At 37.2% G+C, this 27,198-nt stretch overlaps 1 protein-coding gene across 1 annotated transcript in view; it reads left to right on the top strand.

Annotated features, from left to right (window-relative positions):
• Positions 1-3,775, top strand: part of Prim2 (DNA primase subunit 2) — a 283,327-nt gene extending 279,552 nt beyond the window's left edge. The window contains exon 14 of the mRNA XM_047558364.1: positions 3,137-3,775. Within this exon, the coding sequence (XP_047414320.1) occupies positions 3,137-3,361 (225 nt within the window). The 3' untranslated portion in view covers positions 3,362-3,775. The remainder of the gene's footprint in view (positions 1-3,136) is intronic.
• Positions 3,776-27,198: the final 23,423 nt, after the last annotated feature.

Below are 27,198 nucleotides of genomic sequence, written 5' to 3'. Positions count from 1 at the left end.
GAAAATAACTGCTGACTCTTGAGCAGAAATAAATTAAATGAGGGATTAGGATAAGCCTCCCTCTTTATTCTTAAAAAAAAAAACAAAAAAAAAAACAATCAAAGTAAGATCTATTTTCATTTTGTGTGGTTTATGCTTCTCCCCTCCCCTTAAAAAGTTTTCTTGAGCAAGATAATAAAAAGCTTATTTTCCTGAGCAAGATGAAAGGAAGCCAAATGGCAACCGTATGCACTTCCTCCAAATATAAAAGTGAAATACTGAAAATACGAAAAAAAAGCCAAGAAAATAATTCAGTAAAAAGGAAACTGTAATGTCCTTCATGTTATCAAGCAACTTAATAGACCATAACAAGCTTTAAAAAATGAGTGAAGAATGGCAAATGCATTCCTAAAACAAAGTTGAGAAACACACCAAACAGAACCATAGTGCAAACCCTCATTCCAAGGCCCTAAGCACTGTTTTAAATGGTTAATAAAACACACAAACGCATGCACACACACATGGAGATTCATAAAAAAATAACATTCCTGAAATATATTTTAAAATTAAGACATTTAAATGTTCTTTATTTGCTAATCTTTTGGTGTGAGGACAAGACCTTTTGAATATTGGTTTTGTAATTGAAATTTAATTTCATCTTTCTTTCATACTTATGCACTATCAACAATTTCCAGTTTGGGTTTTCTTAAACTGCAGAGCAACTTGATATATACAAAGCAAGGTCTTCCTTATCCTTCTGAGAATTCTACTTCAAGTGACTTACCTCTCTTGATTCTGTTTAATTTATATTTCATAGAATAAACAACTCTTTTTGCATTCATATTCCCTTGATTTCCCCCATCCTAACTCTGTTACATAGCACTATTATCACCATCTCCCTTTCATAGATTAGGAGACTTATAAAGATCACATTTCATTTTGTCCACTTTGAAGTCTAATAATTCCATTTAATCTGGGGAGTCAGTCCTGTTAGGTTTATTGAAAAATTTAACAACTTGAAGCAAGGTATAGAAAATTTCCGGGCTAGGGAGATAGCTCAGTTGGTAGCGTGCTTGCCTTGCATGCACAAGGCCCTGGGTTCGATCCCCAGCACTGCAAAAAAAAAAAAAAAAAAAAAAAAGAAAATTTCCAGTATGTTATGTTACAGCAGGAATCAGATTCTTTTTTTCAGGTTTTTTATTTTTATTTTTATTTATTTTTTTTTTTGGAGGGGTGGGGATAAAATACCATTGACAGTTTATTTGACTTTGCCTAAAACCTTTTAACACAGATTTCAGACTGATGTAAATGATCTAATCAAAAGGCCTAAATTTTAATTTGGGCAAATCCAATTATGGTTCTATGACTGAGTAAACCATATTATCTCTTTAGACACCAGTTTCCTAGTCTGTATTTGTAGAGAGTTGAATTTAAAGCATCTCCAGGGCCATTCTAATTTCTAATTTTCTCTATTTGTAAAATGTAAGGCCTTCTAATTGAAATGTGTTAGGCAGTAAACTTTTCATGAAACACTTTGCAGATGCAACATTTATATTGATCTCCCAGTTATTAATGAATTGAGTGAAATTAAATATAAAAAAGTACACAAATGACTCCATTGTTAATAAAAATTATAGATATATCACATCAATAAGAAACACATTCAAGAAACATTTTGAAATCAAGCATCCAATATTTTAAAAAGCCAAGATTTTGTTTCTTAGTGATCTGTGTAATAACTCATAAAGCCAGTGTGTATACTGTCAGTCTGTTACACAGTGAAATAACTAAAATTATTGACCCAATAGTCACAACTAACTAAAGAGAATCAGAGACTCTTGAGGTGCTCACATATTACCAACAAGAGACCTTGCTTGTTTGGTGGTTCACCCATCAGGAAGGTTCTTTCTGAACCATCACAGCAGCTCCTTTCCCTTGCCAATCCCTTTTAACCTGCCATAAGATTATGCATCGCTCTGATCACACCACTTTCCTTCTTAAGGATTTTTAGTGACTCCCTGTTGTCTAGTGAATTAGGTCTAGACTATTTACCCTGGTTTTCAAGACTCTCTTAGGTCTGGTCCCTGCTAGTATATCCAAACTCATTTCCCATTATCCCCTTTATGTACTTTTCACACCAGGCCATGTGAACTACTTGCTTTCCCAGACATTCCCTCTCCTCCTGGCTCATGTTGTCCTGCTGCTCATATTGCCTTTTCACTCATTGCAGATTTTCACCTTCTCCATATTTCTAGACCCAACTCAGACAGCACTTCCTTAAAAAGCTTTCCTCCTTCCTTGATCTCCACCGAAGTCACTCTCCACTGTGGAGTGTAACAGGCTTTTTTCCTGACCTTTATCACTTCTCCATTTTTGAAAACTTTTTTAAGCATATGGAATTTCTTTAGTCTTAGTCAAATACATTCTCATATGCTGAAACATTGCTAGCTCATAATATGACCTTGTGCATGGTAGGTGTTCAATTAATGTATGAAATGTATACACTGGCTAGTTCTGGGCGCAAGTATTTTTTTTTAGAACCTGCTATGTGCAAGTCACTTTAGTACAAAGAGTGATACACAAAAAGATTGGCAAATAAGACAGATGAGGAAAAGAGTACAGTTTCTAAGTTTCCAAAAACATGAAGTGAAAGTACCTTTAATAAAAAAAAGTAACTCACTCAAGCATAGATGGTATTTTGTTGTCAACTCCCTGCAGATGAGAAGGCAGGGATTTGAGTTAGGTTGGGTGTTACATGGGATCAACTCAGTCATACAAACGGGTTGAATGTGAAGAAAGTGACTTGAAGGTTCACAGAAGCTTCACACTTCAAACTTGTGTTAGCTTGCTCTTATGTTAAGCAGGATGTTGAGTTTTTAAGCTCGAATAGCTGTATAGATGTTGAGTAGGAGTTGGATAGGAAAGTGGAGCTAGGTGCAGAAGTTTGACTTGGACATACAAATTGGGAGCCATTAATGTTTGGGGAGTGGTTAAAGTTCCCTCTGAATGACATGGGATAAGTAGTAATTGAGTGTTATAAGAACAACTGGGATTCATGTTGCAGATATTAAGTTTTAAGTGAGGGCTAAGACAGTTTTTGAAGCCCCTTTATACCTTTGCTATGAATTGATGTGATATAAATTTGTTCTTTATACAGGTAGATGATTGTGGTTTTTCTTTGAGTCATCCTAATCAGTTTTTTTTGGAGAGTCAACGGCTTCTAAATGGTGGTAAAGACAACAAGAAGGAATCCACCCAACCAGAAACTCCTCAACCTAAACCAAGTGTCCAGAAACTCAAGGATGCATCATCTGCTCTGGCCTCTTTAAATTCCTCCCTGGAAATGGATATGGAGGGATTAGAAGATTATTTCAGTACATGATTCTTAGGCAGTTATGTAATCCTTTCCCCCACCAACCATTATTTCTTATATTTTTAAGATTTTGTCCATTTCTTTAACCTTTATATATTTTTTAACTTCTCTCTCCACCCCATTTCATGTAGACATACATGTATGCACATTTATTAGCAAAGTAAGCTTGCAGGCATAAACATAGACCTTCACTGTATTTTGCTTTGACAGAATAGAAAGTGAAAAGATTCTGTTTAAATCTGGCTCTTGAATATTATGATTTAAGTCCTGGGTTAGAAAATCAAAATAGCCTTCTGGACTATTGAAGTCTCTCAGAAACTATGCAGCTAAACAACCTTTATTTTAATTACTCTCATTTTGTAATTTTCACCCAATTCTTTTCTGGACCATTTGTGCTAATAAATATCAAAATGTATGTGACTATGTCTGTGTGTAATTGGGAGTCTTATTTCATGACCTCAGTGTTCAAGTAATGTTTGGAATATTCAGTTCCACTGCCAGTCACCAGTGAAGATCTTTAAAAAATAAATTTTAAGAAGTTTGAGCAAAGCAAGGAGAACTTTGACCCCTTTGAATGATAGCAAACTTCTGAAATCACTTGTGACTTGAGAATTAAGAGAAACAATTTATATAGCCAGTTATATTTATCAAAGAATAGGATTATTATATAAATAATGGCATTCCTTATCTGCTGTCATTTTCCATGTACTTTGGAGGCAGGTTAAGGAAGAATGGACAGTTCCTAAACTGTCCATTAAACAAGAAGGTTTTAAGTCTAAAGTATATTTTCCACCCTCCAGCTTCCATACCTTACTATTTTGTGGTTGTTGTAAATTACCAAATAGGTAAATTCATTAACTTCAGTAATGAAAATTCTGATATAATAGTAATCCCTGCCTTTCATTGCCATTAGTGAAATTTAGCAAACACTGTGGATAATTACAGATACACTGGCTCAGCCCTGCTCCATCCCTGGCAAGGTAGTAAGATGGACTAGACTCTCCCTGGTAATTCATGCATTGTCTCATAGATGCCCTTATCTAACTGATCTCCTCCCTGGGTTCTTTACTGACTCACCCAGAGGACTTGGGCTCTAAGAAATCTAACAGTTTGAAATGTAACTCTTATTACCTTGGATTATATTTACCCTGAAAAAATATTAAGTCTATTTCAGTTCTGTTTTTAGAAGAGAAAGGTTATTTATCCTCAAGTCAGATGCTAACTAAATTGAAAAGAGGACATTGTACTTAAAAAAAACTCTACTTGTTAGGAACACCTCATTTTTTTTTTATCTTGGTGATGAACTGCATCAATATGAAAAGGATTCAAACTAAAAGTGTCAGCTGATCTGGTTTTTATTTTAGGCTTCTGAGTCAAAAGACTTCTGGAAATATTTAGTAACCTATAATTAAATGAGATACTATCTGAACTATTGCTTGTCTTTGTGAATTATTATTACCTAGTTCAGAAAATAACATTATTCCACTACAAATTACTTCCATAAATCTCTCCCTTCTGAAACCATCTGCTACACCTTTCATCATTTATAGTTCTCAACAGGAATCCAATGACTGTCTACCATGAACTGCAGAACCACAAGTCTTTTTTTTAAATATTATGAACAAGAGCTGTTTTTAACCACAAAATTAAGTTAGCTTTAAAAGGCTGAGCATAGAAACTTAGGTCTCTGCTGTGTTGAAAGAAGGGAGGTATTAGAAGAGCCTCATCACTGTAGTTACATGAGAAATCTTAGACAGGGTGTTTCTTCTCTGGCAGCACTTTGCAAGGTCATTATTTTCTACTGCCTCATGTTCTCCTTTTATGAAGCACGTGCTCGCACCAGCTAAAAGGACAGGGCCATTAATAGCATGGTAGATGTGTCTTAGTAGAACATTTATTTTATGCTGGCAGCCCCAAGAATTTGTATCATCCTGCTTGAATGTTTTATATGCATCTAGTTCAACTCCAGAATGACACTTGTTTAAATATTAGTTGTATTTACAAGTTCAATTTCTTAGTAATAGGGTTTGATCTCCTGTCATGTAGATCATGTTTTATACAGAAGAATATATAAACATTTTGTGAAGTCTGCCGATTAGAGGATAGGGGTTAGAGGCTTATGTAAGAAGATAGAAATTAATGCCTTTCTGGTGCTTTTGGAGTTGGCAAAAGCAATTTATTTTTCATGCTTCACAGGTCTTGACAATTTTGATTTGTTTTCTTTGAAAGCAAACCTGTTTGCATCGAATGATGTGGGAAGAACCCAAAAAGAAAAAAAGCTAGCAGCCTCTTCAAACAGTAGCCAATGAAAAATATGAGTCTTCCAGATCTTTTAACTTCTAGCTTTTATTACCTCTTCAATGAAAAGAGGCTGCATGATTATCATAGAGGAAAGAAACTAGGTTGCAATTTGTAGCTGGTTGAAGCAGTGCATTGTTAGTGGAGACATGATCATACTTGTTTTTCTATATTTTTCACCATGCCCATACAAGACTCTTAATTACCATGTGCACAAAAGGACATTAGGAAGAGTGCAAGTAAACTTTTTAGGACTACTTATAACATTATAGTCATGAACGTGAATAGTTTTAGATTTTGAATGAACTGGTAATGGATTAAAGCACATGGGAAGATCTTTAATTCATATCGAATTATAATAAGCTGAGGGATTTCTTCTCTCAAAGCAGTCAGGGTGTTTTGCTTGTTACACTCTACTCTCTTTCTGATACTCAGGGTCTTTGCAAGCAAACTTCTGTAATTCTTTGCAAAGAAGAAAAGAAACTTGTGAGATTTAAGCTTGAAAGTCGAAATGAGACAACTCAAGTTCTGGTTCGGTTAGATCCTACTGTTTGCAAATTTAATCAAGGTCTTCCACAGGCATCAGCTTGACATTAAATTTAAGTGCCCATTAAAGTAAGAGTTTGACAGCAGCTCTGAATGTGAAGCTCAGTCTGAGGACATCTTTACAGCTGGAAGGGAAAAGAAGTTGAGAAGCCTCAAACCACTGTGGTAATTAGATCCATTTGTTAACTTCTTCTCTAATGTTGGCAGAGGAAGGGGAAGGAAAGGTTGACAGGCTGCAGCCAGGCAGGCAGTCCAGTGGTTTCTACAGAAACAGGCAGGCACAGGGTCCTGTGCTGCAGAATAGTAAATACCCCTCTGGTAATATGGAGAAGACTTCAGGAGCAACATTTGCCTTCTTTTCAACACAGAACCACAGCATGTGGTGGTTCTTTTTGGAACAGGTGTGCAGTTTGTAATGCCCTTTGAAAGATGTACAGCATCATTTTGGATCTCCAGTTATACAATGTTGGCATGAAGAGTTAATATATCTTACAAGGGTACCTAACTTACATTCAGGTAATCACTTATTTACCCAGAGCATCTGGCCTTCTTTTCAATGTTGAGTTCCTTTTTGGCCAGCATTCATCCTAGTTCTAAGGCTTCTCACCATAACTGGCATTATGGACAGTTAGCTTGGTGACAGTATGGAAATCGTGTCACCTGTGGGAAACTGTCTTCCCACTTCATCTGACCTTCCTGTCAAAAGTGATATTATTTCCTATTATTGGATTTGCTTTCTATCCTGTAAGCTCTTTTTGTCCATTGCTTAATGACATTTTATTTTTTCCAAGAGTTATCACTGCAGAACCTTATCAAAGGCTAAAGAATATGTCTCTCTATAAAGCTCCTTTATTTCCCCTGAGCCTTCAACTCAGTACTGTTTTCCAACATTGATGACAAAGTAGTGAAATGACATTGCTAATAAATGCATGATGGATTTTTCAATTCAACCCTGCATTTCTAGGTATTCATTTACCATAATAGAACTATGAGGCTCTTTATAAGGTTAGGTTGTGTTTTAGTTTTGCACTGAAAGCATCAAGAAAATAAACTCAACAAATATTGCATTTAAGATTCTCCATAATGAGGAAACAAACCATCTCAAGCACATATTTCTGACTAGCACTCCCATGCACAGTTAAAAAACAAATTTTGCTTATACTTTGATAACAGAGAATATCAAGATTTTTTTCTTTTTTAAAAGGATAGTAATGCAAGCTTCTCATATTTTTTCTTTCAATGTATTGAATCAATTTAATAATTCTCTGTCATCCTTAACTCCTGCCTGGACCTCGTCTCATTCTACTCCACTGGTCTCTCTGAGTGTCCTCCACTCCCATGCCACTACTTCCCATCTATGTACAAATAATTCCCAGATCTTGTCTCCAACTGAAATCTCTACTCTGAACATGGACTGATCCAACTACCTGTTGGGCCTCTTCATTAGACTATCCCACATGTATCTCACACTTTGTGTATCCAAAATCCAACCTGTTCTCTTTGTTTCCACATCTACTTCTCTATTTTTCAACTCTTTTGTCATCGTCAAAATCTTGAAGTTATCCGTGACTATTCGCTCACTTTCACTACACATCCAAGTTCAATTAATTCTGTTTTATTAACAGTATGTCTAAACCAGTGGACAAAAAGTGGGGACATTTTTGCCCTAAGCAGCCATTTGGCTATGTCTGGAAATATTTTTGGTTCTCACAGATGGAGGGGACCTGCCCCTGGCATTTAGGGATAAAGGCCAAAGCTGCTTCTAAGTGTCCTACAAGACAGCCCTTCATAACAAATAGCTGGCCCAAAATGTTAGTGGTGCTGAGGTTGAGAGGCTCTGTTCTCAACCATTTCCTCTCTTCCCTTCCCTGCTTGGACTACATTAGATTTCTATGGCTAGAAGTGATAAGAGAATCATCTCTTAGCATCATCTCCACTTGCCTACCCTATACTCCACCTCACAGCCTTCCTCAAAATGTAACCCAATTGTTTCCACCCCTGCCCCAGAGTATGTGTCTACTTAAGCAAATATGGCTCTCTATTACCTTTATGAGAAAGTCTACCTGCCTGTCATTTTGTGCATGAGGTCCCCTGTGGCCTACCCTTGCTTCCTTCTCCAGCTCTGTCTCTGGCCATTCATCTCATCCTACAATCAATCCTGTTACTGAGCCCTTCTGAGCAAGCTTTCCTGATATGTACCTTGTGCTCCATCTCCTCTGTTACCCTTGTTAATACTTCCTGCCTAGAACACCCTTCCATTCCTTGTTCTGCTTGGTGAACTCTCTGATGATCCCAGTATGAGATCATTGTCCCTTGTAGGCCATCTAACATGTTATACACACACACACACACACACACACACACACACACACACACACACATATATATCAGTTATACTTACAAAATCACTACTTGTCATACATATAATCATCTATTTACCTTTATGTTCTCCTTCATTGAACTGCAAAATTCTTGAGAATAGGAAACAAGATCATTTTCATATTTGGATTCATAATAATTAGCATTGTATTTAGTTTGTAGCATGATGCATAACATATCATAAGCATATGTATAGTAAATGAATGGTTATTATCCCACAGCAATCTTAAATTCACTATTTCCAAAATGTACAAATGAGGGATAGAATGGACTCTGGGCCCCATACTGGAGCCATCATTTACTTTGTAACCTTGGACAATTTCCCTAACTTTCCCATACTACTTTTGCCTTACCTATGAAATGGGGATAATAACTCTACTTCACAGATTATTCTATTTGGCAGTATTATATCTATTATATATACCACACTCAGAACACAGTCTGGCACATGGAACCAGTAACTGTTAGATGTTATTTGACAATAAACCTTTCCAACAAATGTTATACATGGACCTTCCCTGTTTTGAGGGACATCCATCTGAAGATCTCTTACCTGGAGTGATCCCCTTATATAGACTATGCTATGATGGGTAATAGGGGGTGGGGTGGCTATCAATTGTCAAGGTTTTAATCAAAAACTTGGTTAAAACCACTCCTCAGTGGATCCAGAGTGAAATTTCCACATCTTTGATGCTTTTGTGGCCTGAGAGAGTAGAGGCAGAATTGCAAATGATGAAACTGATAGATTTCCTAATAGTGCCATGCACTGTTTCATGAAAAGTTGCTCAAACAGGGTTAGAGAGAATGGAGGCAACCTGAGCTTTAGTGTGTAGAATGCTTGTTAAAATTTTCTCTTAGGGTTGAGATTTATCGGTGGACTTACATATGATTCCCTGTGAAACTAATGGCTGTGTGGTACCCAGGTTCCAAGGACTTAAATAGTACTTAAATGGGTTGGTCCCTGAACTAGCTCATCAACATTTCAGGCACTGTGACTCTTGTGGCCCACACACTTTCTTCTCCATCACTAATCTCACACCAAGGGCCTTAGGACTGGTCTCTTTGTCAAGACACCCAAACTGTAGCTCTTCCTCAACTAGACCAATTGACTTTGATTATCTTTGACTAGTTAATCTTTTTGCTTCAGTTTCTTCATTTATAAAATTGGGATATTAGTATATGAAGAGAATTGGTGTGAAATTTAATTATATAGCTGGTATCAATTTTTTTATATATTCTGATACAGGATCTAAACTGTTAGCTATTATTAAAGAATTCTCCTGAATTTCTTTTGAGGAGCTTATCCAAATAAAGTTTGGAAACTACAAAAAATATAATATTTTGTGTATTAAAGGACAAGGTTTATTTATTTATGTTTTAATGGTACTGGGGACTGAACTCAGGGGTACTTTACCACTGAGCAACATCCCCAGGCCCCCCACCTTTGAGACAGGATCTCACTAAGTTGCTGAGGCTGGCCTCAAACTTGCAATTATTCTGCCTCAGCCTCCCAAGTCATTGGGATTACAGCTGTGTGCCACTGTGTCTGGCTTGTTTTAATTTTGTCCCACAGAACAAAAATTCCAGAGCCCTTACTTAGCTAGCTCTTCAGATAAAACAATCTATAGAAAGAATTATAAGAAGTTTTTACTACCAACCTTCCTAACAGTGGTTTCCCTGGTGTCATGAAGTAATCTAGACCTGGCAAACAAACATATGAGGGAGCCCGAGTTGTCTCGTCTTTCAATACTAGTTAACATCACCTCTTGCCTTTGTCAGAGGAATACACTGTTATTCTCTTGTCTGCACCATGGCATCTTCCCTATTATCTCAATTCAGTCCCTCTCTCTGAACACAAAAACCTGTCTTCCATAAGATGTGACCTGGGTGATGAATCACTGAAATCAAAGAGATAACCTTTAGCTTTCTGTTCTTATGGTACCCCACCTAACTCTCTGTGCTATTAAGGTGAATGGCCCCTGTCCCTAGCCCTGTTAAGAACCTAGAAGCTTTGAAGCACAGCCAGCTTCTTGGTACTAAGCATGCCTCTTAAATCTAAGTGATATAAATTAAGGACAAATTAAGTTATCCTTAGTAACTGGATCTGCACATCAAAATATATTAAGTGTGGGGTTATATATACAGCTTCTATCCAAATCATATTGCAGAATGTAAATGCATCAAAGCAGAAGAGAATACAGAACATCTTGGGGTGACCTTGCCCTTACTGAAGAAAAGCAGCCTGTTTGTGAAGCTGTTAATTATTTAGGAGAACAAAGTTGATGAGAAAGACTATTTGCAGATTTCTGCCACTTAATCTGGGAGAATACAGCAGACCCCAAGCCCACTTGTATAGTCTCTTATTTCAAGCCTAACTAATAGCAGGTACTTTATTTTTAAAATATTTTTAGTTGTAGATGGACACAATACCTTTATTTTATTTATTTTTATATGGTGCTGAGGATCGAACCCAGTACCTCATGAATGCAAGGCAAGCACTCCACTGCTAAGCCACAGCCCCAGCCCGACAGCAGGCACTTTAGAGGTTTGCTAATTCAGTCTTGAAACCAATATGTAATTATTAAACTTGTTGGCCCTACTGTCTCTATTGCAACCACTCTGTTGAGTGAAAAGCCATATCCAACACATACAGAAATGAATGTAGCTCAATTTGGCCTGAAATGGGCCAGATTTGACCTTTGAACGATAGTTTGTCAACCCCCATGTCCTAGGTGAAAGAGCAAAATCTTTGATGGATACAAATTATCAGAAATGACTGAAAACAAAAACAGTTGAATATCCTTGCATTAATTAAAAATAGAAAGTGTGGGTTGGAGTTGTAGTTCAGTGGTAGAGTGCTTGCCTAGTATGTGTGAGGCACTAGGTTTGATTCTCAGCACCACATGTAAATAAATGAATAAAATAAAGGTCTATCAACATTTAAGAAGTATTAAAAAAATAGAATGTGTAACTTAAAATTTTCCTGCAAGAAATAGATTCAGATGGTTTTACTGACAAATCCAGCACATTATAGAAAAAAATAATGCCAAGTCTACACAAACTATTTCAGAAATAAAAGGAGGACAGTACACTTTCCAGTTATGGGTTTTGAGGCTGCCATTGCCTTGACTGAAGGCAATCACATTACAAGAAAAGAAAATTGCAGATCCGTAAGCCTCTCGAACATAGAAGTAGTAATCTTCAACAAAATCTTAGCTATTAAAATCCAGGAATATACTGAAAAAGAATAACATATCATGACCAAGTGGGGTTTATTATGCGATTGTTAAAACCAGTTTAAGTTTCAGTAATCACACAATGCAATCTACCATACTGAAAAAAGATCATTTCAAAAAAAATGATCATTTCAATAGATGCATTTGATAAAATGTAACATCTGTTAATTTTCAAAATTCTCAGTAAATAAGCAATAAAGTGGAATTTCTTTGATCCAGGTGCATCTATTAAAAAAAAACCCAAAGGTAACAAAATAATTGTAAAAGGCAAAACACTTTCCTTTTAGGATATGGAACAAGAAAGACAAGTTTGTCCATTCTCGCCACTTCTCATCAACATTGTACTTGGTATCCTAGCTAGTGTAATAAGACAAGAAAAAGAAATGGAAGCCATGCAGTTTGGAAAAGATAAGAGAAAGCTGTTTTTATTCATTGATGACATGATTATATATTCTAAAAATCCTCTGATGGTGCCAGAATGAAGAAGTGCTTTAGTAAAACTCACAGGAGACAATGTGTAAAAATAGTTTTATATACTAGAAGCAATTAGAAATTGAAAAAAATATTTTAAACACCATTTGTAATAGCATCTAAAACATAAGTTAGAAATAAAATTAGCATAGCATGTGTAAAATCTATACACTGCATACTATATAGCACAGTTAAATGAAATAAGGAAGAAGTAGAGTAAGACGTCAACAGAGTAAGCTGCTCCAGGAATTGTCTCTCCACAGAAACATTAATTTGCACAGCTATTTGTAGATCAAATTACCTTCATAAGAGCTAAGGGAAACAGGTGAGAGATCACATTGGTTTTAACATACTAATAAGAAAAGATGCATCAAAGAAGGAAGGAAGGAAAGGGTTGCCCATTCAACCCCTTCTCAATTCCAAGCAATTCAGCATGGAGAGAGATGCCTCCTGCTTGTAGAGAGGGAGAAAGAATTAAATGCAGGCCTTGGACTTGAAACCCAATATGGCCCTCCACAGTAAAACCCAGTGCTGGGCAGAGCCCCACAAACTCTGACCCCAGTCCAGTGTCCATAGAGCTTCTGAGCCCATGATAGCATGATATCTAAGAGACTACCTCTGTCATCCCTCATCCAACCTACGACAGCACAATATGAAGAAAGAATCCATCCACTGGGCACTGGGAGGTAGTTTAGAGAAGTAAGCACAGAAATTTGTCTTGGAATTCAGTGCTGGGCCTACAGTGAAACTCAACATTAGCAGAACCCAGTGTCCTCTGTCCCTTGGCTAGTGCCCAGGATCAGGACTTCAGCACTTGACTTGGGGCACCTATAGTGGGGACAGACTTGTATTTTGGTGCCTTACTTCTGCTGACTATGGCAGTCATGGACTATGAATACCCTGTCGCATCGGGCAGGCTATAGCAATGGGAGCCTTGGACCTCCTGCTGAGCTCCAAATGTCTTGGACTGTGGGTCCTGGCTGTGACCTAGCATTGTAGCACTGGTGGCCAAAAGAGTGCCCCACCTTTCCCCTCCCACAAATGTAATAAGCAAAACATGGACAATCAATGTCCACTTGTGGGAAGAAGCAGAGGTAGGTATAAATTTCTCTGGTGCCTAGAGCCATACCTTCCACAGTGAGGCTCCAATATAAGGCAGAATCCCACAGAGCCTGACCACAGGCTGGTGACTGCCAACCAAGTGTTTGGGGCTATCCCAGTGCCAGGCAGAGCCTTATGGGGATGGGTTATCCTTTTTAGGCACTTTTGCAGTCCCTCTTGAACAAAACATCAATCAGATTTGTGACAAATCACCCTCTAGTGAAAAAACAGTGACCCCACACCAACTACAGATTCAAGGCAAACTTGGCCTTGAGCGCCATCTAGTGCTAAAAGAATCACAGTGACCACCAGTTCAGAGAAAAGGAGCAACCTGCTTAGAATTTCTGGAAGGACACACACACACACACACACACACACACACACACACAATGTGCAAACATAGTCCCATGCCAACAAGCATCACAAACTTGCAGGGAACCATGACCTTACCTAATGGGCAAAATAAGGTGCCAAAAACTAAACATAACTCAATTGATACACCTGAAATCTCAGGGGATTTAAAATAGCTGTTTTATGGAATCAAAATTAATTTTAAGAAAACAAACAATTTAGTACCCTATGAGATAAATTAACAGAGATAAAAGTAACTTAAAAAAGAAGCAAAGGTCCTCGTACTGAAAGACACGATAAATGAAAATAAAAAAACACGAGAGAAGAAAGGCATCAATAACAAAATAGCTCAAACAGAAGAATCAGTGAATTCAAGGACAAGCTATTTGAAAACACACAACTGGAGAAGAAGAAAAAAGGAATGAAGAAAGCTTGTGAGAACTTAGAGAGAGAGAGACAGAGAAAGAGAGAGAGAGAGAGAGAGAGAGAGAGAGAGAGAGAGAGAGAGAGAGAACGAACATTAAAAGAAAAAAAAAAACATTAAATATTCAGTTTCATGAGGTTCAAGGGAACTTGAGAATACCAAATGGGTAGAAAGATAATTCCAGGAGAGAACAACAGATTTTCCAGGAGAAGTCTAGAGAAAGATACAAATATTCAGGTACAGAAAAGTTAAAAGATCATTATGAGATTCAACACAACCAAGTCTAACCCCAAGACACACTGTAACCAAGCTCTTAAATGTCACAGAAAAAGAGGACTCTCAAAGTGGCAAGAGAAAACACACAGGGTTGTCCCATCTACCTGACAGCAGACTTCCAGCAGAAACTTTGTAGGCCAGAAGGGAGTGGGATGAGATAGTCACAGTACTGAAGGCAAAAAGCACCAATCAAGAGTACTCTACCAGCAAAGCTGCTCTTTAGAAATGAAGGAGAGGAAAAGATTTCCCAGACAAACTAAAGCTGAGAGAATTTATCACCACCAGACTCTGACCTACAAGAAACCACAAAGGGAATTCTTCAAACTGAAACAGACAGATAAGTAAGTAGCAATCTTTGGGAGGTATAAAACTCACTGCTAAGAGAAATTATATAGACAAATTGAGAAACATGGTATGTAAAGAATTTATAACTTTACAGTCTAAAAACATTTTAAAATAGCTAATATATATTTAGAGATAATACAAAAAATATAAAATGGGACATCTAAAATTCAAAATATGAGAAGAAATGGAGTACAATTTTAGATCTTCTTGTTTTTCTTCAGTGCTGGTTCAAATCCAGGACCTTGCACAAGCTGAGCAAGCATTCTGTCACTGAGCTACACCCCAGCCCCTGTCGGATTATTTTTAAAGTTAGTATTTCTTGATGTTCATTAAGGATATTGGTCTGAAATTTTCTTTCCTCGATGTGTGAGAGACCCCCTTGAATTGCAGAACTTAGGAAGTTCCAGCAGCAGTAGTAATATATAGTCATACTTAGAATTCTCTAATGCTTTAAATGTAGTATGTACACCAATTTATCATTATTCTGACAGTTAAAAGACAAAACTATTAAAAACAACTGTAGTTATAATAAATTGTTAAGGGATACAAATCATTTTTAGAAATCTCATAAATTTTGACATAAAATCATAAATCAGTATGGAGGAGGGAGTGAAAGTATAGTTTCTGTATTGATTAAAGTTGTCATCAGCTTAAAGTAGCCTGTTGTAAGGATATGATATTTTTATGCACGCCTTGTGGTAACTGCGAAGTAAAAGCCTAGGGTAGTGGTATAGACTACAAAAATGCAGGCATTCAAAGCACACCATCATAGAAAACTACCCAATCACAAGGAAGACAGCAAGAGAGAAACAGGGAACTACAAAGCAGTCAGGAGATGAATAAGAAAATGGCAGTAGCTAGTCCTTAACTGTCAATTATTACCTTGATTGTAAATGGATTAAATTCCCTAATAAAAAGACAAGAGTAGCTGAGTGGATAAATATTTTTAAAAGATCCAATTATATTGCCCCACAATAGACTTGACTCACCTTTAAAGACACACTGAGAGTGAAGGAATGGATGGAAAGATTCCACACAAGACAGTAGGGAGCTATACATAGGTAAAACAGACTTTAAGTTGAAATCTGCAGAGAGACAAAGCCAGGCACAATGGTGCACTCCTGTAATCCCAGCTACTCAGGAGGCTGAGGCAAGAGGATTGCAAATTTGAAGCCAGCCTGGGCAGCTTCATGAGACCCTGACTCAGCATGGAATAAAGGTCTCGGGATGTAGCTCTGTAATATTGCTTGCCTACATGTGCGAGGCCCTAGGTCCCATCTGCACTACTACTAAAAACAAGACAAAGAAGATCATTTTATAATGATAAAGGAGTTAATTTACCAAAGGACATAACAATTATAAATCATTAAAAGATCTAAAGGGAGAGACATTATACTATTACTGTAGTAGGGGACTTCAGTACCCCAGTCAATGATGGATGAATGATCTAGACAGGAAGTTAATAAGCAAACCTTGGACTAGAATTGCACTTTAGCCCAAGTGGGTCTAACAGACATATACAGAACATTCCATGTAATAGTAGCATAATATACATTTTTCTCAAGTACACATGGGACATTCTCCACAGCATGTTAGGCTACAAAACAAATATTAAACAATTTAAGAAGACTGAAATGAAATCAAGTATCTTATCAGATCATAATGACATGAAACTAGAAATCAATACAAGAAATATTGGAAAATATACCAAGAGGTAGAAATCAAACAACCTGCTCCTAAATAAACAATGAGTCACAGAAGAAATAAAAAGGGAAATGAAAAAAAATGCCTTGAGACAGACAAAAATGAACACATGACACACCAAAACTTAAGGGACATAGCAAAAGCAAGCCTAAAAGGGAAATTTATAGTGATAAAAACCTATTTCAAAACAGAAAGATCTCAAACAAACAATCTAACATTATAACTTCAGGGAACTAGGGGAATAAAAGAGCAAACTAAACTCACAGTAAGCAGAAGAAAGGAAATAACAAAAATGAGGACAGAAATAAATGAAAGACTAGACAAAAACAGTAGAAAGAGCAACAAAACTAAGAGTTGTATTTTTTTAAAGATAAAATCGACAAACAATTAGACAAAGGAAGAAAAAAAGAGATTCAAATAAGATCAGAAATGAAAGAGGAAAAATTACAATTGATACTACAGAAATAAAAGGGATCATAAGAAACTACTATGAACAAGTAAGAGTCTATCACATTGGATGATCTAAAAGAAACTGATAAATTTGTAGGCACAGATGAACTACGAAGACTGAATCATGAATAGAAAATTTGAACAAACCAAAAATGACTGAAGAGATTGAATTAGTAATTAAAGTCTCCCTCTCAAAGAAAAGCCCAGGACTGAATAGTTTCATTGCTGAATTCTCTCAAATATTTGAAGATCTAATATAAATAAAACTCATTTACAAAGTCTGAATTACCTACGCCAAAGACACTACACAAAGAGAAAATTACAAGTCAATATAAAAATTGAATATAAAAATGTTACACATTAGCAAACCAAAAATATAAAAAATATATCAGCAAAAATATAAAAATATTAGCAAACCAAACTCAATAATATGTTACAGGAATTATTTACCAGGACCAAGTGGGATTTATCCCTGGGACACAAGGATAGTTCAACATATGCAAATCAATAAATTTGATTAGTTATGTTAACAAAATGAAAAATAAAAACCATATGATCATCTCAATAGATGCAGGAAAAGCATTTGACAAATTTGACACCTTTTCAAGATAAAAAGTCTCAGCAGATGAGGTGTAGAGGGATTGTACCTTGACAACAATAAAGGCCATATGAAAGCAAAGGCATCCTAATAGGAAAGGAAGAAGTGAAATTGTCTATTTACTGACAACATAATTTTATAGATATAAAACTAAAGACTCCACAAAAAAAAACTGATAAAATTTATAAACAAATTAAGTGGTGGATATAAAATCAATAAAAATCAGTACTGTTTCACTATACTCTTCATAAATCATTTCAAAAGGAAACTAAGAAAACAATTTCATGAGCAACAAAAAGTTTAAATACTTCAGTGTTAATTTAACCAAAGAAGTAAAAGACTTGTGTACTGAAAACTATAGAACACTAATAATAGGTATTGAGTGAAACACAAATAAATGAAATTCATGTTCATGGATTGAAAGAATAGTATGAAGATGCCCATATTGCCCAAAGCAATCTACAGATCTAGTGCAATCCTTATCAAAACTACAAAGTCATTTTCTAGAGAAACTGAAAAAAAAAAAATTCTTAAATACCTGTAGAACCATAGATGACCATAAACAGTAAAATAGTTTTGAGCAGAAAAAACAAAACTGGAAGTACCACAATTCCTAATTCTGAAACAAATCACAAAACAACTGTAATCAAAAGAGCACATTCTGTTCTGGCATTTACTGACATAAAAACAGACACACTAACCAAAGGAACAGAGTAGAGTTCACAGAAATAAACCCATACTTCTACAATCAATTTATTTTGAAAAAAAAAAACAACCCAAGAAGGACAGTCTCTTCCACAAATGGTATCCACATGCACATAATGAAATTTAGATCCCTATCTCATGCCTTATGAAAGGAATCAACTACAGATGGATTAAAGACTTAAATGTAAGACCTGAAGCTGTAGAAGGAAAGCTCTACTGCATTTGTTTGGGGATATGTATATCTATGACAATCCATAGAATGGGATATTTGCAAACCAAACATCTGATAAGAGCTTAATATGCAAAATATACAAGGAACTCAACACCCAATAGAAAGAAAACAACCTGATTAGAAAATGGTCAAAGGACCTGAGCCGACATTTCTAAACAAAAGTGAAACAAACAAACAAACAAAAAAGACATACACATGGCCAATAGGCATATGAAAAAATGCAAAGTATCACTCATTATTAGAGAAAATTCACATTAAACCACAATATCATTCATATTTGTTAGAATAGTTATTAGATTAAAAAAAGATAAAGGCTAACAAGTGTTTGTGAGGATGTGGAGGAAAGGGAACTCTTACGCATTGTGGTAGGAATGTAAATTAATATGGCCATTATGGAAAACTATATGGAACGTCCTGTGAAATTAAAAATAGTTCTACCATATGGTTCAGTAATCCCTTATGGGTATAGATCTAAAAGAACTGAAGTAAATATGTTGAAGGGACATCTACATTCCCCATTTCAGTGGAAATGGGGCCTTTAGGAGGTAATTTGGCCTTAAAGTGGAATCCTCATGAATGTCAATAGAATCATTTTAAGAGGAAAAATGAGACAGATGATCTATCTCCATCAATCTCTCTGCACTATATGGTGTTACAGTCAGAAGGCAGTCATCTGCAAACCAAGAAGAGAGCTCCCACTGAACTCCAAATCTATTGGTACCTTGCTCTTGGACTTCCCATCCTCCAGAACTATTAGAACCAAATATTTGCTCTTTCATTCACCCAGTCTATGATATTTTATTATAGTAGTCTAAACTAAGACAAATGAGTACTGAGTTTCAGTTTTGCAAGATGAAAAAGTTCTGGAGTTTGCACAATGGGAACACAACTAAAACCATTGAAATTTACCCATATATATGGTTAAGATGATACATTTGTGTATTTTATCACAAAGATTTCAAAAAATCTGGGTTTTCAATTTTCTATATCACAGTGAAGATGTAATTTCATTGTCTTCTGGCTTTCAGTTTTTCTTTGAAAAGTCATTGTTTCTTACAATTTCTACTTTGAAGGTATTTCTCACTCCTTCTCTGATTTTTCTTTGTCTTTGATTTTCAATAGTTTGATAGTTTTCTAACTCTATGGGTAGCATGTGCTACTTGTGGAAACTAAAACTTGATGTTTGTTTTGGGAAAGTTTTGAACAGGCATTATCTGTTCAAATATTGCTTCTTCCCTATTTTCTCTCTCTTCTTCTGAGAACATTTTAAATCTGTTATTTAGTTCACATATTTTTCTTGGAGAACAATTTTCCATGACATTTCCTTCATTTTTTTTTAATTTTTTTATTTTATTTATTTATTTATTTATTTATTTTTATTGTAAACAAATGGGATACATGTTGTTTCTCTGTTTGTACATGGCGTAAAGGCATACCATTTGTGTAATCATAAATTTACATAGGGTAATGTTGTTTGATTCATTCTGCCATTTTGTCCCTTCCCCCCTCCCCTCCCACCCTTCCCCTCCATCTATACAGTCCTTCCTTCCTCCATTCCTGCCCCCCTCCCTAAACCCAACTCCAACCCCAACACTAACCCTTCCCACCCCCCATTATGTGTCATCATCCACTTATTAGCGATATCATTCTTCCTTTGGTTTTTTGAGATTGGCTTATCTCACTTAGCATGATATTCTCCAATTTCATCCATTTGCGTGCAAATGCCATAATTTTATCATTCTTTATGGCTGAGTAATATTCCATTGTATATATATACCACAGTTTCTTTATCCATTCATCAATTGAAGGACATCTAGGTTGGTTCCACAATCTGCTATTGTGAACTGAGCAGCTATGAACATTGATGTGGCTGTATCTCTGTAATATGCTGATTTTAAGTCCTTTGGGTATAGGCCAAGGAGTGGGATAGCTGGGTCAAATGGTGGTTCCATTCCAAGTTTTCTAAGGAATCTCCACACTGCTTTCCAGAGTGGCTGCACTAATTTGCAGCCCCACCAGCAATGTAAGAGTGTACCTTTCTCCCCACATCCTCGCCAACACCTGCTGTTGCTTGTATTCTTGATAATCGCCATTCTAATTGGGGTGAGATGGAATCTTAGGGTGGTTTTGATTTGCATTTCTCTTATTACTAGAGATGTTGAACATTTTTCCATATGTTTGTTGATTGCTTGTAGATCTTCTTCTGTGAAGTGTCTATTCATTTCCTTAGCCATTTGTCGATTGGATTATTTGCATTCTTGGTGTAGAGTTTTTTGAGTTCTTTATAGATTCTGGAAATTAGTGCTCTATCTGAAGTATGATTGGCGAAGATTTTCTCCCACTCTGTAGGCTCTTTCTTTGCATTGCTGATAGTTTCCTTTGCTGAGAGAAAGCTTTTTAGTTTGAATCTATCCCAGTTATTGATTCTTGCTTTTATTTCTTGTGCTATGGGAGTCCTGTTGAGGAAGTCTGGTCCTAAGCCGACATGTTGAAGATCTGGACCTACTTTTCTTCTATAAGATGCACGGTCTCTGGTCTGATTCCGAGGTCCTTAATCCATTTTGAGTTTAGTTTCGTGCACGGTGAGAGATATGGGTTTAGTTTCATTCTGTTGCATATGGATTTCCAATTTTCCCAGCACCATTTGTTGAAGAGGCTATCTTTTCTCCATTGCATATTTTTGGCCCCTTTGTCTAGTATGAGAAATTTGTATTTATTTGAGTTTGTGTCCATGTCCTCTATTCTGTACCATTGATCCACCTTTCTATTTTGGTACCAATACCATGCCGTTTTTGTTACTATTGCTTTGTAGTAGAGTTGAAGTTCTGGTATTGCGATACCCCCTGCTTTACTCTTTCTACTGAGGATTGCTTTAGATATTCTGGGTTTTTTATTCTTCCAGATGAATTTCATAATTGCTTGCTCTATTTCTGTAAGGTACATCATTGGGATTTTAATTGGAATTGCATTGAATCTGTATAGAACTTTTGGTAGTATGGTCATTTTGACAATTTTAATTCTTCCTATCCAAGAACATGGGAGATCTTTCCATCTTCTGAGGTTTTCTTTAATTTCTTTCTTTAGTGTTCTGTAGTTCTCACTGTAGACGTCTTTCACCTCTTTTGTGAGATTGATTCCCAAGTATTTTATTTTTTTCGATGCTACTGTGAATGGGGTAGTTTTCCTAATTTCTCTTTCTGAAGATTCATCACTTATGTATAAAAATGCCTTAGATTTATGTGCATTGATCTTATATCCTGCTACTTTACTGAATTCACTTATGAGATCTAAAAGTTTTCAGGTGGAGTTTCCTGGTTCCTCTAAGTATATAATCATATCATCAGCAAATAGGGATAGTTTGAGTTCTTCTTTTCCTATTCGTATCCCTTTAATTTCTTTGGTCTGTCTAATTGCTCTGGCTAGAGTTTCAAGGACGATATTGAATAGGAGTGGTGAAAGAGGGCATTCCTGCCTTGTTCCAGATTTTAGGGGGAATGCTTTCAGTTTTTCACCATTTAGAATGATATTAGCCATGGGCTTAGCATAGATGGCCTTTACAATGTTAAGGAATGTTCCCACTATCCCTATTTTTTCTAGTGTTTTGAGCATGAAGGGGTGCTGTATTTTATGAAATGCTTTTTCTGCATCTATTGAAATAATCATGTGATCCTTGACTTTAAGTCTGTTGATATGGTGAATTACATTTATTGATTTACTGATGTTGAAGCAACCTTGCATCCCTGGGATGAAACCCACTTGATCATGGTGCACTATCTTTTTAATATGTTTTTGTATACGATTTGCTAAAATTTTGTTGAGAATATTTGCGTCGATGTTCATTAAGGATATTGGTCTGAAATTTTCTTTCCTCAATGTGTCTCTGTCTGGTTTAGGTATCAGGGTGATATTGGCTTCATAGAACGAGTTTGGGAGGGTTCCCTCCTGTTCTATTTCATGGAATACTTTGAGAAGTATTGGAATGAGCTCTTCTTTAAAGGTTTTGTAGAACTCGGCTGAGAACCCATCAGGTCCTGGACTTTTCTTTGTTGGTAGGATTTTGATGACTTCATCTATTTCATTACTTGAAATTGGTCTATTTAAATTGTGTATGTCCTCCTCGTTTAGTTTAGGCAATTCATATGTCTCTAGAAACCTGTTGATGTCTTCGAAATTTTCTATTTTGTTGGAGTATAGATTTTCAAAATAGCTTCTAATTATGTTTTGTATTTCAGTCGTGTCTGTTGTGATATTTCCTTGTTCATTCCGAATTTTAGTAATTTGAGTTTTCTCTCGTCTTCTCTTTGTTAGTGTGGCTAAATGTTTATCAATTTTGTTTATTTTTTTGAAGAACCAACTATTTATTTTGTCAATTTTTTATATTGTTTCTTTTGTTTCAATTTCATTGATTTCAGCTCTGAGTTTAACTATTTCCTGTCTTCTATTACTTTTTGTGTTGGTCTGTTCTTCTTTTTCTAGGGCTTTGAGATGTAGTGTTAGGTTGTTTATTTGTTCAGTTTTACTTCTTTTATTAAATGCGCTCCATGAAATAAATCTTCCTCTAAGTACTGCTTTCATAGTGTCCCAGAGATTTTGATATGATGTTTCTTTGTTCTCATTTACCTCTAAGAATTTTTAAATTTCCTTCCTAATATCTTCTGTTATCCATTCATCATATAATAGCATATTATTTAATCTCCAGGTGTTGGAGTAGTTTCTGTTTTTTACTCTTTCATTTACTTCTAATTTCAATCCATTATGATCTGATAGAATACAAGGTAGTGTCTCTATCTTCTTGTATTTGCTAACATTAGCTTTGTGGCATAATATATGGTCTATTTTAGAGAAGGATTCATGTGCTGCTGAGAAGAAAGTGTATTCGCTCTTGGTTGGATGGTATATTCTATAAATGTCTGTTAAGTCTAAATTATTGATTGTGTTATTGAGATCTATGGTTTCTTTTTGGAAGAAAAGAATTTTCTTTTGGAAAATTTTTGTTTGGAAGATCTGTCCAGTGGTGAGAGAGGCGTGTTAAAATCACCTAGTATTATTGTGTTACAGTCTATTTGGTTTCTAAAATTGAGAAGGATTTGTTTGAAATACATGGATGAGCCACTGTTTGGGGCATGGATATTTATGATTGTTATATCTTGCTGATTTATGCTTCCCTTAAGCAGTATGAAATGTCCTTCTTTATCCCTTCTGACTAACATTGGCTTGAAGTCCACATTATCTGAAATGAGGATGGATACCCCAGCTTTTTTGCTGAGTACATGTGCATGGTATGTTTTTCCCCATCCTTTCACCTTTAGTCTATGGGTATCCTTTCTATGAGGTGAGTCTCTTGCTGGCAACATATTGTTGGATCTTTCTTTTTAATCCAATCTGCCAGTCTATGTCTTTTGATTGATGAATCCAGGCCATTAACATTCAGGGTTATTATTGAGATATGATTTGTATTCTTGGTCATTTGGTTCATATTTAAAATTTTATTTATTTATATATTTATTTATTTATTTATTTATTTATTTATTTATTTATTTATTTTTTGACACATCTTGTTTCCTCCTTTATTTGACAGTTCCTTTAGGATAATTCCTCCCTTTGCTGATTTGCTTCTTTGTTTTCCATCTCTTCCTCATGGAATATTTTGCTGAGAATGTTCTGTAATGCTGGCTTTCTTTTTGTAAATTCTTTTAGCTTTTGTTTATCATGGAATGATTTTATTTCATCGTCAAATTTGAAGGTAAGTTTTGCTGGGTATAAGATTCTTGGTTGGCATCCATTTTCTTTCAGAGCTTGAAAAATGTTGTTCTAGGCCCTTCTAGCTTTTAGGGTCTGGATTGAAAAATCTGCTGATATCCGTATTGGTTTCCCCCTGAATGTAATTTTGTTCTTTTCTCTCACAGCCTTTAAAATTCTGTCTTTATTTTGTATGTTAGGTATTTTCATTATAATGTGCCTTGGTGTGGGTCTGTTGTAATTTTGTGTATTTGGAGTCCTATAAGCCTCTTGAACTTGATTTTCCATTTCATTCTTCAGATTTGGGAAATTTTCTGATATTATTTCATTGAATAGATTGTTCATTCCTTTGGTTTGTTTCTCTAAGCCTTCCTCAATCCCAATAATTCTCAAATTTGGCCTTTTCATGATATCCCATAGTTCTTGCAGATTCTGTTCATGATTTCTTACCATCTTCTCTGTTTGTTCAACTTTGTTTTCGAGGTTAAATATTTTGTCTTCAATATCTGAAGTTCTGTCTTCCAGGTGTTCTATCCTATTGGTTGTGCTTTCTATGGAGTTCTTAATTTGGTTTATTGTTTCCTTCATTTCAAGGATTTCTGTTTGTTTTTTTTTCAATATCTCTAACTCTTTATTGAAATGATCTTTTGCTTCCTGAATTTGCTCTGTTAACTGTCGATTGGTGCTATCATTCAATGCCTGCATTTGCTCTTTCATCTCATCGTTTGCTTCCCTGATCATTTTAATTATGTACATTTTGAACTCCCTTTCTGTCATTTCTTCTGCCATGCTGTCATTGGATTTTATTGATGTAACATCTAGATTTGTTTGGGGCATTTTCTTCCCTTGTTTTCTCATATTGTTCAGGAATCAGTGGGTCATTAAGATATTGCAGATTTCCTCTATTGACTTATAATGTCCCTGAAGATTGCTAGTATATCCCCTCTTATCCTTCAGTAGCCTGAAGTCTTGGAGGAAGTTGATAATGTGGAGCTCCAGGAAGAAGCTGCCTCTCTAGGGGTGGTGACCCTCAGGTGGGGTATATTCCCTGCTAGTGGGCAGAGGTGCCTCCACTTGTTGACCAATGGTCATCCAAAGGGGAACTAGGCTGCGGGTTGAGGCAAGGCCTGTTTGTGCCTGTGTCTCTGGTTTTACCGTCCCTGTGGGAAAACCTCACCCGGCAGGGAAGACTCACCCGGTGGGGAGGTCTCGCTGGTCAGTTCCCCTCCTAGAGGTTCCCCTCAATCTACAACTACTGCCTGGGCTGGGCTGTCTTCCTCTGCAATGTTCCCAGGGGCCCGGACCTACCTACTGGGCCTGGGAGCCTTACCCTTCACAGAGGAGTCTCCTTAGGTCGCCCCTCCTCAGAGAATCTGCCCGCAGTTCTGGAAACTTTGCTCCGCCCCTAGGCGTGTCTCTGTGCGGCTCTTCTACCAAGAAGTCGGTCCTGGGACCCTGCTCTGCACCTAATCGCCTGGCTATGCGGCCCCTCTTCTAAGCCACCACCTGGAGCCCCGTACAATAGCTCCGAGACCCAGAGACCCGCCACACACCTCCTCCTCCGGACAGCGGCTGGGTTTCCGACGCAGTCACTAGGAGTCCAAGCAACTCACTTCGCGTCTCCTCCTCCTGCCAACCGCCCGTAGCCCTAGGCAGTTACTCCAAGTCCAACTGACCCATCCTGTTCCTCCTCCTCCTCCTCGGGGTAGCCCCCCGAGTGTTCAGGAGCGGTGGCTCCGAGACCAAGGGACCCACCTCGCTCCTCCTCCAGGCAGGCCACCGGTGTTCAGGGGCGGTCGCTTTTAGTCCAATCAACTCACCACTCGCCTCCTCCTCTGGCAACTGCCTGTGGCTCTGATGCAGTCACTCCTAGACCAAGCGACCCACCACGCTCCTCCTCTTCCTCTGGGCAACCCCCCGGTATTCAGGAGCGGTCGTTCTGAGTTCAAACAGCTCACCACGCAGCTCCTCCTCTGGCAACAACCTGTGGCTCTGATGCAGTCACTCCTAGGCCAAGCGACCCACCGCGCTTCTCCTCTTCCTCCGGGCAACCTCCCGGTGTTCAGAAGCGATCGCTCTGGGTCTAAACAGCTCGCCACGCAGCTCCTCCTCTAGCAGCCGCCCGGAGCCCCAGTGCTTGCTCCGAGTCCAAGCGCTGTGCTGAGCCTCCTCCTCTACGATGATCCCAGTGGTCCGTGTTTACCGCTCCAGCGGGGGGAGGGGCGTCTCGCCGAGCAACTCTACTTCACAAAGTTCCCTGCGTTCCGGGGCTACCGCCCCATCCGGGACACCTCCCCAACGGGAGAGACTCACCCGGCGGCTTTGAGTTGGTCCCAAGTCTCTCAGTATCTCCTCTTTTGAATCTTGCGTCCTGGAGCAATGTGAAATGCAGCCGCCCTCTAGTCCGCCATCTTGAAAAAAACCTTCCTTCATTTTTGTAAGAGCTAGTCAGCAATGTTTGTATAGCAAACAGCCTTGGGAGATAGAAATAGTGTTTCCTTTCAGGATGTAGGATGTTTTTGCTTACTCATCAGCATAAGAAATATGTTTCCCTTTTGAACAAATATCAGGCAGATTTGGTAAATGCCTTTATAAGTTTAAGGGTTTCATAATGTAGGGGTTCCTCACCTGTGGCACAGATCTATTAAGTTCACAGCTTCCACTCAGGTCCAACCTCTATCATCCCTATGGGATTGGGGCTTGAGGTAGATTAAAGGAGAGCTGATGCAAACATGAAGGCCTGAGCTATGATAGCTTGTGTTTCTGATCCAGAAGTCTCATGTCTTCTTCTGGATTCTATGAAATGGTGACTCTACCTTGTTAACTTGAAAGTAGTGTAAAATCTCAGAACCTTCAAAGTTCATGATAATCATTTACTGACCCATATTTTTGCTCACAAATGCTCTTTATCATGTGTCTAATCTATTGTTAAACCTATCTATTGAGAATTAAATTTCTGTTACTCTATTGTCTAGTTCTGGAATATCCACT

The sequence above is a fragment of the Sciurus carolinensis genome, chromosome 7, assembly GCF_902686445.1.
Source record: "Sciurus carolinensis chromosome 7, mSciCar1.2, whole genome shotgun sequence".
In the NCBI taxonomy this organism is placed as follows: domain Eukaryota; kingdom Metazoa; phylum Chordata; class Mammalia; order Rodentia; family Sciuridae; genus Sciurus; species Sciurus carolinensis.
This window is presented reverse-complemented; position numbering and strand designations above follow the sequence as displayed.